A 19269-nucleotide genomic window follows, 5' to 3' on the forward strand; every position below is an offset into this window, starting at 1 on the left:
GTCCTGATATTTGCAGTAGCTTAAAGTTTCACCTCCCAATAAATTTAAACAAAACTGAGGTAAAAAGAATACTTTTAAAAAAAGTTTTATATTGGGATATAGAGACATGGATATTCTGAGTAAGAAAATTTTATTAACAGGTCTTTCCATTTGGAAATTACTAGAGAACAATCCATAGCTTTGATGATTCCAGGGCAGAAATTTCAAATGAGGGCATTCCCACACATGTAGAAAATTAGTATTGTAATGATAACACTCCATCTGGTCACGGATGAGGGGAGTACAATCAGTTGCTCATTTCTCATGAGGAGGCCTGTTTCTAGTATTGATCTCTTAATTTTAATTGTGAAACAAGTTCGGTTAACCAGAAGCATCATGGAAGAATGCTCGTTACCAAGGGGGTGGTTGCAGGACTCCCCAGTGACCACCCTCCTTTTGCACCTGCATACACAGACATGAAATCGTTTTAGCATTTTACTCAATTTCAGCTGGTTTTTTTACACAATTTTTACAAAGTAGACTAATAAGAAATGCTGAAAAATAACTTCTCTGGAATTTAGTTTTCATATTTTTAAAGATCACCAGCCTATATTTTCAAATGTGTTAGTTTTCTCTGGTATGGAGTTTTCATATGTTTAAAGATAACCAGCCTATATTTTCAAATGTGTATCACATCCCTAATATGTTTTATACAGGTAATATTGACAGGTTGATATTAAATAAAACAACTATATGCAATCAATTTTTATACAAATATTAACCTCTCTCCAACCAAAACACGTTGGTTTAAAAAGAAAGTAAATTCTTTATAAATCACAGATAACTGACGTTCACTGAACACTTGGTTTGAAGTGCAATGATGACATCAAAGCATGTATGTACATATATTTATTAACACTAAAAACTTTCTGCACTTCTGGCAGCAACTGTTCGCATATGTCCATAAACCTTTGAAGGAGGGCTTCCTAAAAAAAATAAAAAAATATGTTTTATTTGTTTAGAAATATACACTATATTTAAGAATAATATATAAATGCGTCTAGAAAATACATCTATGAAGTGTTAGCCAAACGATGTTAAAATAATTACCAGGAACCCATTCCACGAAGCTATCTTCATCCCAAGTTCACCGTAAGTGCATAACTACCTTTGTGCACTTAAAGCAATTGTTATGCTAAGACTGCTGCGTGAAACGGGGCCCTGTCATTCATTATGACAAAGACCACTTTAATAATCCATGATTTTATCCAACTACCATTTCGAACCCTCCGGAGCCTGTCCACTGTCCACACAGCTATACCAACCAACCCAGTCTGATTTTTTCTTACTCAGATGTCTCTTTCCACACAGCACTACATCTTACAGATCTATTGTCTCGGCGGTTTTCTTGACGGGATGCAACCCATCTCATCCCTACCAGCTGTGCACCTTAATCGCCTTAATGAGGGCATTATAGATCGGATTTTAAACTTTTAGGCCTTCATTCAAAATTTAATGTCAATTTTCTTTTGGACATTCAGAGTTCATAGCGATCTTTAAATTCCTTCAAAGTCTTTGAATTTGAAAAAATTATTTTTAGGTTTTTGAAATTGTAACAAAAGTCTGTAAAAGTCTTAAATTCTCGTATTGTATTCATTCTTTTATTTTATTGTTCATTTTTCTCAATCAACATCAATACTCTGACCTTCTTTCTGCTGGCATAGCTACATCATAATACAATACTTTTACAGCTGCACGCACTTGATATTTTCCAGTTACAAGGTCTATCATGATGCATGTAAATAAACCCAATTTCTTGCTATAGACAGCAATGTAAACAAACTGATTTGGTATTTTTACTGCATTTTATTGTCTTTGACCGCTGTGTAAAAGTCTTTGAAGTCTGAATTTGTTTAGTCTTTAAGGCTATGAACCCTAACATTGTTAAATAGTCTGATCCTCTCTTCTTTCTCTTATTTATATTTGGATTGTCCTTCAAAAATACTCCAAATTATATACATTTTCGACTAAGCAGTAATTTTTTGTGTGGTCAGTTAATGTTTCATTTAGGCTTTCTTTTTCAGTAAGTGTTATTCCAAATCATTCATAGCCCACCATAAACTGAACACCCCCCCCCCCTTTCCCATTCCAGGTACAAACCAGTTGACTGATTAAGATGGCATACTATAAATATCATGAAATGGTTTTTTAGCACATTTAAAATGAAAATTGTTCATGTGGCTAAATAGCAACTCTGAGGCAAACATATTAACTTGAGACAACATGTGTTACACTTACCCAATATCAAATTACAGATGGCTGTTCTGGCTACATGGATATTTTGATAGGATCCAAGAATGTTCACTTTGCTGAAATAACAAAAATATTAAAATAGACATATTCATAAAATACAGAAATACTTGTTATAAGAATGTACCTTGTAAAACAAGCATTATGAGAGTACTGCTAAAGCGATATATGCCCCCGTACCAAGTTCTGCAATTCTTTGTATCCTAAATTCAAGGTCCATAGGTCTGTGAAAAGTGGGTAAATCACCATGAAAGTTAACATTGATCTGTAACAGTACATGATAAACTATATAGAACATTTCATCTCAATATCTCTGTCCAAAATGGGTAAATTGCCATAAAAGTAAAACCTGATCTGTAACAGTACATGATAAAGATGTAAAAAAATTTCAGGTTAATATCTCAAGGCCTTCTGAAAAAAGGTCCGGAAAACAAATTTAATAAAGACCAGATTCTGTACCTTCCTTCGTAGCCACAGACAATGACAACTGTGGAATAAAACTATTTAATGTAATTTCACTGACAGTAGGAAAGATTGAAATCAATGTTCATTTACTGACACCCCATTACATCTTTAAATTCATGAATGGTATATCAAAGTACATGGCATGTGCTATCATGTATGTGGATAAGTATATACAAAAGATGCGTTACTGGTAATTGTAAGAAATGACACATGCAACTGCTGCAGAAGCTTTCTTTTCACGGTCTCGTGACTGGTTTACAATGAGCTGGGGGTGTTAATACAATATACAGCGAAAACCCCTCAAAACCACACCTAAAGTAAACCCAAAACGAATGTTTTAATGGCCCCTTTTTTCCATTAGTATCAAGGGATCTTTTACATGCACCATCCCACAGACAGGATAGCACATACCATGGCCTTTGATATACCAGTCGTGGAGAACTGGCTGGAATGAGAAATAACTTAATGGGTCCACTGACGGGGATTGATTCCAGACAGACCATGCATCAATCTCATACAGCAAGGGATCTTTTATATGTACTTTCTCACAGACAGGAAAGCACATATCATGGTCTTTGACCAATTGTGGTGCACTGGTTGGAATGAGAAAAAAAACAATCAGCTGAATGGATCTGAGGTGGTTCGATCCTGTGACACAAACACCTCAAGCGAGCTCTCAATCAAATGAGCTAAATCCTGCCTACATCATAAAAATAGAGTCAAAATGCTAAATTCAGGGCCACACCTAAGCTGAAAAAGACCCATTACTGCACCCTGATTCTTGTTTACACCATTCCCCCCCCCACCCCCCCGTATTTTTAGGCTAGGTACAGCTCTGAAACTTCTAATGCACTGTAAAGCACCACATACCTGTCTGCCAAAACGATTCGTGTTTTTGTGACGTTTTCTATTGTAAATTTTGTTTTGCCATTCTTTCCTGCTATTCTGCCAATCGCTCTGGACAAGTGATCTCCCTTTAAAGGTTTGACTACAATGACAAATATAGACATTTTACAAATTTTGTTTTACACAAAAATCCACAAACATGAAAAAAAATAAAATAATAAAAGTATGTTAAACTTTGAATAAAAACCACTTTTTCATACCAAGTGTGTGTATGCTAGCAATTTTTATTGGCTATTGTGACCTTTTGCACCAGTTATCTTAAACAATAAAATCTTCCAACATCATTTTAGAATAATTACAATGATTTGCGATGTGTTTACTATGAAACATAATGTACACCTGGAATAGAAATCAATTTAACAAAATTACAGAAAAAAACACACATTTTTACATTAGTTTTTATTTCTGGTATATATTAATAAAATGGATATCGGTGTACAGCCACCTGAGTGACCTAGTTACGGTATGTGTGAAACACTGGTTATGGTATGTAAAACACTAGTTATGCTATGTGAAACACCGGTTATGGTATGTGAAACACCAGTTATGGTATGGGAAACACCGGTTATGGTATGTGAAACACTGGTGATGGTATATGAAACACTGGTTATGGTATACATTTATCACAGTTTGAAAATGTCTTTATCACTATAGTGAGATTGAATAGGTTATAATAAAAAAGGATATACTGTGAAAAATAATAAATTAAAGTTAGATCCTTTTGGATGTGTCATGACTTACCATCGGTGACATTAAATGATTCAAGGTAAAGGTCATCTAGCCGAACCAGGGCCAATGCATCCTGCAAAGATCAAAATAAAGAAAATCTAAATCATTTGTGGATCTTTGCTCATTCTATTTTAACAGTTCATAAGAATGCTAAAATACACAACTTTTATGAATGTTATAAAAAATCTATATCCGTTTGTGGTGACTATGTTGAAAAAGACGGTGGAAGTGGATTGGCCACATGCTCCGATAAAGAAGACACATCTATCATCAGAAATGCAGTATGCTGGACCCCAGAAGGGAAAAGAAAGAGGACACGTCTGAAAACAACATGGCGCCAAACAGTGAAAATAGAGATGAAGGAGACAGGACACAGCTGGGGCACCATCGAGAGATTGGCAAGGGATAGACTGGCATGGCAGAACTCCGTCGCTGCCCTAAATGCCATTAGGTATGACAGGAAATGCAAAATGTTGAAAAATAAAGTACATGTTTTACTGTTGTTTATCTTAACAGGTTAAGTTTAGATTTTATTTTATTTTTATCACACTTCATATTTTTGGGGGCTTATTGTAATGGCAATATAATTAAACTGAGATTCAGTCAAAAACATGAAAACTTACGTTAACTTCAAATCCCAAAGTAAATGCCTTGACAAAGTCGGCTGCTTTCTGCAATGCACCAATATCTGTTGTGTCTTTGCAAGTCTGTAAATCAATATACAGGTGTCCACATTAAATGAGCAAACAAAAAAAAAGGAGTGGAAAGTTTGTTTAAAGACACCTCAGCATATTTAAAAATATAAATATTGTAACATTTAAAATAGACGGTGACAACAAAAAACTACTGGTGTTACAAAGGTTTATCTTAACAACAGCAAGGAATCTTGCATATATTTTCCCACATACAAAACAGCACATACCACAGCCATTGATATAAGAGTATGGTACTGTCTGGCATGTAAGCAGTTCTAAAAAATAGTCTTAAAATTAGAGTTGTACAACTTTAGACTAATAGGCTAACAAGCAGGTGGCTTGAGACAAACCTAGATAAAAGGTTACTTTTATCATTCCAGAAAATTAGACATTTTGGATATGTTTGAAATACTGTCAAAAATAAGATGGAAAGCAAAAGTTGCTTGTGAAATGGATTATTAGAAAGCATAATATTATTATGCATTTTGAGAGGCATTTGCTGCTTTCTCCTTGTCCATTTCGAGCCTTGATATGGGAGGGAATTAAGGAAGGAAATGTTTTATTTAACGATGCACTCAAAACATTTTATTTACAGTTATATGGCATCAGACATATGGTTAAGGACCACACAGATATTGAGAGAGGAAACCCACTGTCGCTATATCATGGGCTACTCTTTTCGATTAGCAGCAAGGGATCTTTCATATGCACCATCCCACAGATAGGATAGTACATAACAGTCGTGGGGCACTGGCTGGAACGAGAAATAGCCCAATGGGCCCACCGATGGGGATTGATCCCAGACTGACTGCGCATCGAGCAAGCGCTTTACCACTGAGCTACATCCCGCCCCTTATAAGGGAGGCAGGGCTAGCCCTGGGTTCCAATTTGGGTTCGCCAAAAAATTCGCCAATCGTTAAATTCTTTCGCCAATTTGAAAATGTTTTCGCCAAATATATTTTGACCAAATAAAAAAAATTGTTTATGTCAAGTATTAATGTATAATAATTAAGATATACATATTCTTAATTGTACGTTCTGCATTACTGTATATTACAGGTTCTTTCAATCACTATCTAATAGTGGAATGCACAGATGAAGTCAGAGCGACATATTCAGAATAAAATAAAATGATTTTTTTTTGGTGTACACCGGGAATAGCGATTTCTCTAGAAATTTGGCAAGGCATGGTAGACCAAACACTTTTGGGGCATTTTCACCATTTTTAGGGCACTTGTTTTTCATTAAAAATACACCAAAATTAATTGAAATAAACATTAATGTAATTTATGTGCTTGCTTTAATAAATGAATGACAAAAGATATAAAAGGCATATTTTATAATGAATAATACCTTTTGGGGTGTTTTATAAAGGCAATTTTAGAATTAGTTAGTTAAAAAGGCTTATTTAATCTCAGGGCAGCAAGGTGCTAGACTATTAAGGCATGGTGCTGCACCATGCTAAAACAAGCTAGGGAAAACACTACGGGTATATATTTAATCACAAAAAAATAGTTAAAGTGTAACACATCAATTTACTGGAAGCATCATAGTTCAGCCATGTTCTGCCAAATTTCCAGCTTTGTTGAAATTTTCTGTTTTCAGTAGGCCTATTAATTTTTATATTTGGTGTTTCAATCACTGGGATGTCTACATTTTCTTTGGATGATGAAGCTAAATTTGGACAGGACCCAACAAACCCAAATGATGATAACTTTGGTACTTTGGCACCACTTTTATTCCGATCATTAATTTTTTGTTTCCCCATAATTTAGACGCATTGAGTGTGAAATGTGAATAAAAATATTGTTCATGTCGTTTATATACATAACACGTCTAATGAGTTCTTCATGTCAAATATGGCCTCCTAAACTGGTAGCAAGTAGTTGTTTTAGCACAAGAGATATATTAATTAATTTTCTTTTGAAAGCAAAGATAACATAAATCATAAGCTCTAATCACCGATTTATTTTTTTGATGTATGGACAGTGGTAATCAGTCTGGATTAATGCAGTGATAACACTGCCAGCAACTGGCCGTATTTACAATCTGACCAATTGTTTAACTAATTACCTGTACGCTTTGATGTTAAACACTATTATTCTTTTTGTTTTTTGTCTTACTCATTGTAGACAGTCAATAAAATATAAATAAACACAAAGAACGCGTCTTTTACATGTTTATTGCAAACAAAACACCGGCATCTATTGCAATCCGAAAATAGAGTGAAAGCGACAACTTGCTCTGAGCATTCTATTTCTAATAGTGAGGCTTATTAAGATAAAGTTTATTAACAAATATAGCACAAACAATTTATAATTGCTGACCAAGTGTATTTGAAATAATATTTATATACAATTTATACCAGTAACATTAAAGATAGTTGAATAATATAGATATTATTTTGGGTAAAACACATTTTATGTAATAATCTAATATTTTATCATTAAAATCTTTAACTGTGTATTCTAATTTTGAGTATTAGATCGATATTCGCTTGTTTCCGAAAATAGAGTGAAAACCAGCCACGTGCTCAAATTTGGTACGAACCACAACACTAAACAAAATCGGTTGAAAGTTATTAAAAAAACAATTATACGGTAAAAGAAAGTCTTTCGCCAACATGGAAATTCTTCCGCCATTGGCGAACGACAGCGCAAGCCCTGGGAGGGATGTCAACCAAGGACAATGAGTGTATGATCCAAAGTACATCATGTATTCTACCTCTGAATTACATACATGTACACATAATTGCACATAAATATCGCCAATAACTGAGTACATGTAATAAAAATCAACAGGTGTATCTCATTCTACATATTATAAATGTTTACACTTACTTTTATTTCCACATTCCTTGTTTTTAAATTAAATCTGATCTGTAGGTGTAGGTGTTCCACAATAGGACTAAATATTTTCATCCAGTTCTCCTTCAACGGTGTATATCTATGTGGAGGTACTGGGACCTTCCGTAATTCTGATTTACCACCCTAGAATAAAACAAACAAACATTAATTTAGCTTATGTTCTTTCTAATGCAGAGATTTGTGGCTGTTCTACCTTTTAGCATGCTTTCCACATTAATAACATATTTTTTTTAGAAAAAAAATCAAATTTTTCATGTTCGGGCTGAACATTGCCCGAAGACAAAAACAGATAGGCCTACCGAATGTTAATGCAATTTTTTCTCAAAATATTTTTCCTACATTTATTTTTTTAACATATATAAATGCATCGTGTTGAGGTGTATCTTTGTGCCAAATATGAACAATGTACACTTCGGCATTAACATGTTCGGGCTGAATGAAGTTTCTGTTGGTGCCTCTGAGGGAAATTAACACAGAAGACTGTCTCCGCTATTTTTTTGGTAAAACAAAACAAAAACATTTATAATAAAAGAAATATATTATTTTCTTTCCTCCTCATTCTTTTTTCCTTTTAAGTTCCATTTTATTTCTGTTCATCTCCACATCCCAGCAACAAGTATGATTATATATATAATATACTATAGTGCTCACCAGTAACTTTTCTGCACTGATTGGAGGAAAATGGGGTCTCTTGATAGCACTTTCTGATGTATCCATCGAAACTGAGTCCGACTGATCACCACCCTGGTGTTTTCTTTTTCTAGATTTAGTCTTTGGCAGTTGGAAATCATTTTCTGATTTTATGACTGTCTCTTTTTCACATTTATTTACTTCTTCTGTGCCTTCCATGTTTCACGTGTTTTGCAACAGGAAGTAAGAGTTGGTATAGCTCTTTGGGGGGAAAAATCAAGTTTGTTACAGTCAAGGGAAATAACTCTAGAAAGTTAAAGGCAATGGAAGATAGATGGAAATGGACTGATGCACATTTTTGTAGTCTGTCATCACAAACAAATGTGTATGGCTTAACAAAAGTGACAGGCAATGAAGGAACAAACAAAGTTCTTGTTGCTCCTCTAGATGGAAGGGTTATTTCTATAGAATATACACAAAGAGATAAAAGGTTGACTCCTTGTACAAAATGCATTCAGTTTACTTACATTCCAGGTAAACAATAATCCTGATTGGGTATAGTACCACACTAAACAAATAATTAGTCATTTTTATTTACATTTAATATTTGAGATAAGTTACCTCTGTAAATGACAACTTTTATTACAGTATCATTGTGTATTATTATTAATATTATAAACTTTTCCACAGTGCACTAAATTTCTTGATCAGCAGAAAGCGAGAGAAGATACTATTTCTAATATCTTTTTTATATGTAACTAGGTGAATAAGTTTTTGCTTTCAAATATTTTTCTGGCAAGACGTCCGAACATTATAGCATTCAGTTCATTCAGGCTTAGGTTTAGGTTTAGGGTTTAAGCGATAGTACACATTTGAAAGTCTTTCCCATTTTCTTTTTGTTTGTTGTATTATGAATAAAACTTTACATCTACATTTTTTTAATAAAGAATTTGATGTTTTATATTACCATAGAGTTAACATTTTTACCATGAGGATTTTTTAAAGAAAATTAGATCTGACAGTTCAAATTTATTTAGTGTGTCTACATGTAATATATTATATGTAATCTGTAGACCATAAAGTATTCTCCAACATTTTTCAGGTGATGCAGAAATTGTATCAGTAGATGTGATCAGCAACTGTCTCAACCGCCATGGCATTGTTGTTGGCATTACCTTTTTCAAGGTACAGTGAGATCTTTATTCTTAAATGAACTGGCCTTGGAGACATCATGGTTAAGCCATCAGATGGTAGTGATGGTGGATATTGGGTTCATACCCAAGAAACCAGCTTCCAACCAAAATGGACAAAAACTTCACAAATCACTAACATGGCTAGAAATCGAGAAATGCTGTCAAATCTGTGTTAAACAACCATCAAAAAATAGTCTTTTAAGACCGATGTCTGCTTAGTACAGATCCATTTATTCTATATCAGATGATGGGAGAACAAAAATGTAGCCTCCTTACTTACCGTTGTGCCTTTTATTTTTGTCTGAGAAAACTGCATAGAAAAATAAGGTGCCTTCGAACTTTGCCTTGGTGCTCTTCCAATTTGCCTTAGTGTCCTAATTTTTGTTATTAAACTGTAGGCAACACTTGCAATGCGCCTTCCTCTCCCCCCCCCCCTCCCCCCAATTAAAATTCCACCCAAGCTTTATTAAAAGTAAAATCCTGTTAACATTTGTTTTGTACTGCATTACAAAGAGGTCAGAAGCAAACTGTCTCACAGCTTTATGAAGCCTGACAGTCACATTATATTTTTGTGTAACCTAGATTGGAAGTGAAAGCCTTCTTTTAATCAAACAATGGCATATCACAAGAAAACCTGTAATTTTTTTTTTCTTTTTTCTTTAATATGCCTATTCATTATTTACCACTGTAACCAAGGAATGAAGTATAAAGACAAAATAATTAATTAATTTTTATAATGTTCAGTTTTGATTTATTACAGTTACAAGAAAATGAAAGTAAACCAGCCAGTCAGTTCCTCAACTTGTATTCATCATGTCAGTCTGGCGAGGAAGCAAACCTGGATGTGGTTGCTCGTAAGTTAAAGAGACGAAGTCCAAACAGTTTTAAATACTAACAGTATCTTAACATTTTCTCTATCATTACGCTCTTCTTCAGATATTGACAAGGCCAGTGGTACAAAATAATTATGTAAATGAAATCTTGAAAAAAACCCTCTATTAAAGATGTAACTTTTTCCAGGAGTTTAAAAAGGTTTTCAAGTTTTTTTCTGCGAAATTTAATATTATAATTATTGTCTAATACCAGTATTATTATTGGACAGTGTTTCAATGTAAATTGCTCATCTCTTCTTACATTACTTATCATTCAATGATTCAACTTAAAATTCCATGACAAATCAGTATAAACACAGTACTAGTAACCTACTGAAATAGATTTTAATGTGATTAGCAGAATTCTAAGAAACCATTTTTATGGTTAAGACAAAAATGATTGTGCAAGCCGATGTTCTTAAATAAATACTAATTTGCTTATGTTGCTTTTACATATGAATGCTTTATAGAAAGTACATTTCAAAAAGCAGGAAAATTTTAAAATGCAAGATTATACTTAAATGACTCAGTCTGTGATAGTTATTTGTTTACACAAATGTCCATCACAAACTGAGTCGATGAAAAAAAGTTTGTTTTGTTTAACAATACCACTAAAGCACATTGATTTATTAATCCTTGGCTATTGGATGTCAAACATTTGGTAATTTTAATATTTAGTCTTAGAGAGGAAACCTGCTACATTTTGACATTAGTAGCAAGGGATCTTTTAAGTACATCCCACAGACAGGATAGCACATACCACAGCCTTTGATATACCTGTCGTGGTGCACTGGCTGTAATAGACCAATGTCTCAACAATGAAGTCAATTTTAACTTGACCAAACAGCAAAGAATGTTTCATAATCAATATAAGTAATTTGAAAAAAAAGTTATCTTTCTTTTATTTTTCTAGAGGGTTGCCAGAGTCTGGAGCTCAGCTTTATACCATATCAGCTGATCCATACAAAGTAAGTTAGCTTTTAGCAGACTTGCAAACATGTACACAGTCTATCATGTTTGAAAAATTCACGAGGAATAAACCACTCAGAAGAGTGTTAAGGGGATGATGTTTTAAAGTTGTGATTTGTAGAATTATTTTCAAGGGCAGAACATTATGATTGTCCATTATTTAGTTTTTTTAATTTTTATCTTTTAATGTATCTTTATTTTGGGGAGACATACATGTATTAGATTGATCTAAGAATATAATTTAAAGTAAAATAAAAATTCTTTTTTCTAGAATTTTAATTAAACACCAGTTGGTTAGGTTAAAATGATATGAGCCATCTTTCGGTTACATAAGATTGTCCTCTGCAGGATACAATAAATGGAAATTAAATTCTATTTGTATTAATGTATATGAATAGCATATTCATGTATCACTACAGTTGTGCATTTGTTACTTATGAAATGTTTAATAAAGTTATATATTTAGTTTAAGCAAAGATTTGTTTTCATTGCAGTTTGATTTTGGAAAAGACCGAGGAAACTGTATTTTTGCTAAGTGGAGGTGATAATAAAATGCACCTGTATAGAGAGGTATTTTGAAAATGTTTGTTTACTCTTTTATTATTGACATGGTTTATAATAAATGGTTAGAAATAATTCCTCTTATTATTATATATTTAAGTCCCGATTAATAGAAACCTGCTTTCTGTTTGTACCTATGGATGTTCATCTCAATGTGTATAAATTGTTTTCAAAATATATTGAATTAATTTTTTATTTAATTAAATGGGTTTATTTATGGTGTTTACTGCTGTGTTTTGCCTTCACCATTAGCAATGCCAAATCGCTTTATGGTAAGCAAGACATTTAATTGCATGGACTTCTTGTTTGTTTTAGGTGTCAGAAAACCATAAGTTTGAAGAGGTTCCTTCAGATGAATATTTTCCAGAGTTTTCAAACATAACACAGAGGTTTGATTTTTAATAACATTGATTGTTGCATTTTTTTCACTCTACATCAAAGGCCGTTGTATGTGCTATCCTGTCTATGGGATGTTGCATATAAAAGATCCCTTGCTGCTAGTCGAAAAGAGTAGCCCATGAAGTGGCGACAGTGGGTTTCCACCCTCAATATATGTGCAGTCCTTAACCGTATGTCTGAGGCCATATAACCGTAAATACAATGTGTTGAGTGTGTCGTTAAATAAAAACATTTCCTTCTTCCTTTTTTCACTCAGTACATTTGTTTCATTTTAATAATATGCTTTGCAAAAATAATTATAACATTGAAGTCCTGGGTGAAAAAAATCCACTTCAAAAAAAGAAAGAAAAAAAGGTTTGGTTTAATACGACAAATTAAATAACAAATCGCCCACTTTTTTATAGTTAATAATTTCTTCTTTTATCATATCTTGTAAACAGAACCAGATTTATTATTCTATTTGATTTCATTACTTTAAAACTAGCAGAGTATATATCTGTAAGTACTAAATTTATCATATAACATTAGTATCAGATATAAATTACTGAATTGTTGTAGATATAAAATTTGGCATGTCTCCTTACTGTCAAATAATATCTTATTTACTTATTGCTTCCTGTGGAGACTTTTCACTAACACTAAATATACCCCAATTTCATCTGTTGGTAAGAGCACATTGACATATGCAGTACATTTTGTCTTTGAATATCCTTCAGTGTATTAGTGACAACAATCCTCAATTTGGATGGAAACCAGAAACGGTTAACTGCTATGGGACACCAAGATGGATTGGTGAAATTGTCGTTAGTCGATGCTGTGAAGAGAGGTATTTACATTTTGTATTATTTATCACAATCTAGCTTCAAGATGCAGGCTCGATCATACTTTTATTAGTTAACTAAGTAGATTGTCCTCATTATTTTTCTACCTGTGACACACTAGTCATTGTTAATATAGGTCACATAAAATTTATTAACTTGCTCTGAATTAGGGCACTTTGTGAACTGCTTGTTCCAAATAGTGCACCACAACTAGTATAACAAAGGCTGTGGTATGTGCTATCCTGTCAGGGATGATGCATATAAAATATCACTTGCTGCTAAGGGAAAAATATAACCTGTTTCCTTTCTAAGACTACATGTCAAAATTACCAAAATTACCAAATTAACATCCAGTAGCTTATGATTAATACATCAATGTGCTCTAGCGGTGTCGTTAAACAAAACAAGCTTTAACTTTTTAAAGTGTGTTGACCTTGTGTTTGTAGTAAAACAGTTCCATTTTATGCTAAATAGAAAAGGTACATATTAGCTTGCCTTGGAAATTTGAGTCAGTTTCTTTAGGAATGTAACTTGTAAAAAGATCTAATTTCAATATATAAAAAATAAAATTCAGAACTTTTGTTCAGATTTCATGTTCTGCATAGTTTTCTTCCAGCTATTAGTGTAATACAAAGTTAAAAAGTATGTTTTTTAAATTGTATATTTAGAAATTTTACAGACATGGTCTACAGAACACGACAGCCCTATCACCTGTCTGAAGCTGTTCACTCCAGAGACACAGGTTCCCTGTCCCCCGTTTATTGAATCTACGCGTGGTATGTTTGTTAATCATCCATTTTTATTTCATATAACACACTAGTGGTACTGTTAATCATGAAAACAATGTGTGTGTATCAATTTTGTGCTATAAATTGGGAACATGCACTAAGGTGCATTTTTGCGGTGGGGGGGGGGGGGGACCATGTCGCAAAATATTAATTTGGTTTATATTAATCAGAATCGGATTGTATCAATAGTATTTTAGAATTTAGCTGTAGACAACTTTTATTGTTTCTTTTTTTTTAGATATATTTTTGATCAGAAAAAAAAGTCAAAAGGATTGCACAACAGACAGAGCCTATAAAAGTGCTCTGCTAAACAAGATGGACATCAGACAATAATCAATATTCATAATCATATATAAAACATAATAATAATGTCCAGTGGCATAAAGTATGTAACATAATTGGTATTTATTAATATATAGTAATAAAAGGTAGAGAGTAGATAGAATAGAAATGGGCTAGTCGAGAAAAATTATAATAGTGATGATCCTATTGTTGAGAGCAAAACCTTATATGGGGCAGTAAAAATCAGAATATTAAGTTAGTTCCACTCGAATTTCTTACTTTCAGCTATATATTTATGTACTGCTTTAAAAATTAAATAGTTTTCTTCAATTGGTAGGTTTATTGACCCGGATAATAGTACAACATTGATATTAAGTTAATATTATTATGTAATCCATTTGACCTTTATTTTAGTGGAAGAAAACGGCTCGTACAAGAGTAGACTGAAAGATAAAACTTACAACTTGGTGGTAATAAGTGCTCTAGACACTGCTGTTGTCTACAGGTAACTACATTTATGTTTTTCATTTTCTTCCGTGTATTTTCAGGGCTTTAGATTTTACTTGTTCATTGGTAGAGTAATGGGGGTATTGATGACCAGGCCTATGTCATTTTGTTTGACTTGTTTTACGGTCACATATGTATAACATTACAGGTAGTACTAAACCAAATAACTTCCAGTTGGGTCAAAGTTCAAGGTGCACCCAACTTTTGATAGAGAAGTGAACACCAAAAGTCCTATGATTGGTGATAAGTGCGAGTGTGTTGGTTGTAACAAAACAAAAGAAAAAAAAGAGTTTCATCTGGGTAAAAAAAATATGCAATTTTATTTCATCTAGTACCATTGTGTCAAGTAGACTTGTGCTTGAAACATATATGGGGTACCTATAAAAAAAAGTACTAGAATTTTGTGCGGAACTAGGGTAGTCATAGACGCTACCCATTATCTCAGAAATTAGCAGCTTGACCCCCAATTGTTTTCTGATTCACTTTAAAGGTGAGGGGTGGTATTATTTATTTATGTCGATTGATACGCTGCAGGTAGGAGTTTTAGCCATATATGTTACTATTGTCGTTTATGGGATTTGAATTTGGTAGTATACACCCTAAAAGGCCAGTAATCACCTTAAAGGGCGTTATCAATTTGCGATTAGTGGCACCAACTTGTTCCATGTGATCAAATTGTATTGTGAGAACACCTGAACAACTCTAGTCTAATATTTTGTCAAGCGGATAAGTCGGTGCAACTAATTGCATCATGAGAATGCCCCTTTACATAGCCATTTAATTCAGGTGTTTTGTATGCATAGGAAGGAAATGTTTTATTTAACGACACACTCAGCACATTTTATTTACAGTTATATGGTTAAGGACCACACAGATATAGAGAGGAAACCCGCTGTCACCACTTCATGGGCTACTCTTTTCGATTAGCAGCAAGGGATCTTTTATATGCACCATCCCACAGACAGGATAACACATACCACGATCTTTTGATATACCAATCGTGGTGCACTGGCTGGAGCGAGAAATAGCCCAATGGGCCCACTGATGGGGATTGATCCCAAACCGACCGTGCATCAAGCGAACGTTTGACCACTGGGCTACGCCCTGCCCGCTATATAGCCCAGTTTTAATGATTGCTTAGGACCGGCGTCGTGGTAGGCCATCGGTCTACAGGCTGGTAGGTACTGGGTTCGGATCCCAGTCGAGGCATGGGATTTTTAATCCAGATACCGACTCCAAACCCTGAGTGAGTGCTCCGCAAGGCTCAGTGGGTAGGTGTAAACCACTTGCACCGACCAGTGTTCCATAACTGGTTCAACAAAGGCCATGGTTTGTGCTGTCCTGCCTGTGGGAAGCGCAAATAAAAGATCCCTTGCAGCTAATTGGAAGAGTAGCCCATGTAGTGGCGACAGCGGGTTTCCTCTCAAATTCTGTGTGGTCCTTAACCATATGTCTGACGCCATATAACCGTAAATAAAATGTGTTGAGAACGTCGTTAAATAAAACATTTCTTTCTTTGATTGCTTAGGTGGGTGTTTAACAAGTTGTTTCTTATGTATGACAAATGTTAATTCTTTTTTTCTAGGAACATGATGCAGAGTGGATTTACCGACCCACTTCCATTGCCCGGCAGTGATCAGTTTGACTGTCCCATGTGTGCGTGCATTGTTGACATCGACTTTGATGGAGAACATGAAATTTTGATTGGTACCTATGGTCAGGTTGGTCTCCAGAAGAAGACAGTGGGGAAGGGAGGGGGGTCAGGGAAGACACAAATTACATGATTTTACATTGTCAGCTTGATCTCTACAAGTTAAACGAAGGTTGTGTATTTCTGGAAACAAAGTGAATGTTTGCAATCATTCAGCATGAACTTGAGAGGTTTTTTCTTTTTGTTTCACCATCCTTGAAGATATCATTTGTTATGATAAATGGTTAACTTTAATTTGTAAATGGTCTCTTGCACATTGCCAAACTTAGTTTTTTTTAGTTTCTGTAATAAAAATGTTAATGTTTCACATCTTCCCCCCTCCCCCCTCCACCTTACAAATTGGCCTGTCTTATAGTCCTAATAGGTTGGGAGTTTATTTTTGTTTGGGTGTTCAGCCCCCAATAAAAGACAACACCAAAATAAAACAAATGCTTCTGTTATGTCAGTATGCAAAGTCCTGGGATGGTGCATTATAAAAATATTTTGGACTTGTGATATTCTAACAATGTGACATAGCACAAACATCTTCTTTTTTAATGTACCTTGTAGCATAGAGTGGGATTATCCTCTCCTTCTGTGGTATGGTTTGTACTCTAATGAAAATGTTCATAACTTTGAAAAGGCTCATAAGTAACTTTATTCACTGTTGCAAGAATTACTTGCATACCAGTAGCCTACATAAGCAAAAAATACTTTTTTGTACTCCGAGCAACTCCCACTGGTATACAATTTGTACTCTAATGAAAATGTTGATAATTTTGAAAAGGCTCTAAGTAACTTTATTCACTGTTGCAAGAATTACTTGCATACAAGTAGCCTACGTAAGCAAAAATACTTTTTTGTACCTCAAGCAACTCCCCACTGGTATACATGTACAATTTATACTCTAATGAAAATGTTGATAATTTTGTAAAGGTTCTAAGTAACTTTATTCATCATTTCAGGAATTACTTGCATACAAGTACGTAAGTAAAAAACATGTGCCTCCAGAAAAACCAGCAGACTTTGTTGAACCTGCATCTGATGTCATAGATCCCCTCAATACACCGGTACTCAAGAACGACATCCAGCTAGAAGAGATACCATCACAGACAAGGAGAAACCTGGACTGTGTTGTGACCGGCAGCACACCAGACAGTGCTGATGGGCACCATGATGATGTGGATCGGTCTACAGGGTTTCACTTGTTGTGGCAGAGGAGCTTTCCGTGTCCAGTGATGGGGATCGATTCATTAGACATTACAGGGGATGGCATTGAAGAACTCATAGTGGTTACATTGAAAGGACTACATATTCTGCAGGTAGCTTTTTAAGTGGCCATGGTAACATAATGTTTAAGCCATCACAGGCACGTGTGTAGGAAGTTATGCAGGAGGGTCTAGACTGTGGTGGAAGTTATGCAGGAGGGTCTAGATTGGTGGAAGTTATGCAGGAGGGTCTAGACTGGTGGAAGTTATGCAGGAGTGTTTAGACTGGTGGAAGTTATGCAGGAGGGTCTAAGACTGGTGTGAGTTATGCAGGAGGGTCTAGACTGGTGGAAGTTATGCAGGAGGGTCTAGATTGGTGGAAGTTATGCAGGAGGGTCTAGACTGGTGGAAGTTATGCAGGAGGGTCTAGACTGGTGGAAGTTATGCAGGAGGGTCTAGATTGGTGGAAGTTATGCAGGAGGGTCTAGACTGGTGGAAGTTATGCAGGAGTGTTTAGACTGGTGGAAGTTATGCAGGAGGGTCTAAGACTGGTGTGAGTTATGCAGGAGGGTCTAGACTGTGATGGGAGTTATGCAGGAGGGTCTAGACTGGTGGGGTGAAGATTCTAGAGCTGGTCGTCATGCTTCACTGAATAATGTTTAAAAAAAAAAAAAAAAAATGTTTGAAGTAGGTGGGGTTCAACCCCTGAACCCCTGTGCTATCCTGTGTGGGATGGTGCATATAAAAGATCCCTTGCTATTAATGAAAAAATATAGCAGGTTTCCTCTCTAAGACTATATGTCAAAATTACCAAATGTTTGACATCCAATAGCCGACGATTAATAAATCAGTTTGTTCTAGTGGTATCATTAAACAAAATAGTTTTTTTTTTTCTAATGGCGTCATTAGAGAGACAACAAACGTTAACTTGACCTGCTCTCATTTCAACTCTTGTTTTTCAGCCTGACCTCAACGAAGTGTCGGAGTTACTGTTAGAAAGACTGCGAAGTCTTACAGACACTGGCTCAGATGCTGACGATGCCTACAGGATTCTACAAACTGAAACATTTGGCAAGTGAATCGTGATCTTGTGGGTGATGTGAGAATGGAACGATTTTACTCGTGTGAGGGTGTGCCTGGTAGAGAGTGAAGTATATATCAAGAATGGAACATTGTTGCTCATATTAATGTGTGCCTGGTAACAAGTGAAATATAATGACAAAACTTAGATTTTGTGTTGTTTTCTGTAGTCAAATAAATAATGAATTTTGTTTTTAATGTTTAATTCAAAGGATTGCAAAACCAGAATGAAGTCTTTGCAGTCTACTGAAGTGCCTTTTGTCTACAGAAGAACATAATCAATTGCTATGAATTTAATGGCCACTTTCGATTAACACA

General features: G+C 34.7%; 2 protein-coding genes across 2 annotated transcripts; one reads left to right on the forward strand and one right to left on the reverse strand.

The window, feature by feature from the left end:
• Positions 1 to 733: 733 nt before the first annotated feature.
• Positions 734 to 8837, reverse strand: LOC121370137 (RNA-binding protein PNO1-like). The gene is made up of 7 exons (XM_041495249.1): positions 8603 to 8837; positions 7925 to 8074; positions 5013 to 5096; positions 4402 to 4462; positions 3625 to 3742; positions 2278 to 2348; positions 734 to 965 (listed from the first exon to the last, which is right to left on the reverse strand). The coding sequence occupies exons 1-7, from the start codon at positions 8798 to 8800 to the stop codon at positions 898 to 900; spliced, it is 750 nt and encodes a 249-aa protein (XP_041351183.1). The 5' UTR covers positions 8801 to 8837; the 3' UTR covers positions 734 to 897.
• A 39-nt stretch (positions 8838 to 8876) lies between these two features.
• On the forward strand, positions 8877 to 19097 carry LOC121370134 (KICSTOR complex protein kaptin-like). The gene is made up of 12 exons (XM_041495242.1): positions 8877 to 9115; positions 9684 to 9766; positions 10535 to 10628; positions 11560 to 11614; positions 12110 to 12185; positions 12492 to 12565; positions 13292 to 13401; positions 14065 to 14172; positions 14881 to 14971; positions 16559 to 16694; positions 17629 to 17985; positions 18834 to 19097. Exons 1-12 carry the CDS (start codon positions 8905 to 8907, stop codon positions 18948 to 18950), a joined length of 1512 nt encoding a protein of 503 aa, XP_041351176.1. The 5' UTR covers positions 8877 to 8904; the 3' UTR covers positions 18951 to 19097.
• Positions 19098 to 19269: the final 172 nt, after the last annotated feature.

The sequence above is a fragment of the Gigantopelta aegis genome, chromosome 4 (assembly GCF_016097555.1).
Source record: "Gigantopelta aegis isolate Gae_Host chromosome 4, Gae_host_genome, whole genome shotgun sequence".
NCBI lineage: Eukaryota > Metazoa > Mollusca > Gastropoda > Neomphalida > Peltospiridae > Gigantopelta > Gigantopelta aegis.

Coding starts and splice junctions, on each gene's coding strand:
- LOC121370137 (XM_041495249.1), bottom strand. CDS start 8,800: ATGGAAGGCACAGAAGAAGTAAATAAATGTGAAAAAGAGACAGTCATA. Junction 4,463..5,012: donor CTTTGGGATTTGAAGTTAAC/GTAAGTTTTCAT, acceptor TGATCTTTGCAG/GATGCATTGGCCCTGGTTCG. Junction 2,349..3,624: donor CGAATCGTTTTGGCAGACAG/GTATGTGGTGCT, acceptor TTGTTATTTCAG/CAAAGTGAACATTCTTGGAT.
- LOC121370134 (XM_041495242.1), top strand. CDS start 8,905: ATGGAAGATAGATGGAAATGGACTGATGCACATTTTTGTAGTCTGTCA. Junction 12,566..13,291: donor TTTTCAAACATAACACAGAG/GTTTGATTTTTA, acceptor AATATCCTTCAG/TGTATTAGTGACAACAATCC. Junction 14,972..16,558: donor GACACTGCTGTTGTCTACAG/GTAACTACATTT, acceptor CTTTTTTTCTAG/GAACATGATGCAGAGTGGAT.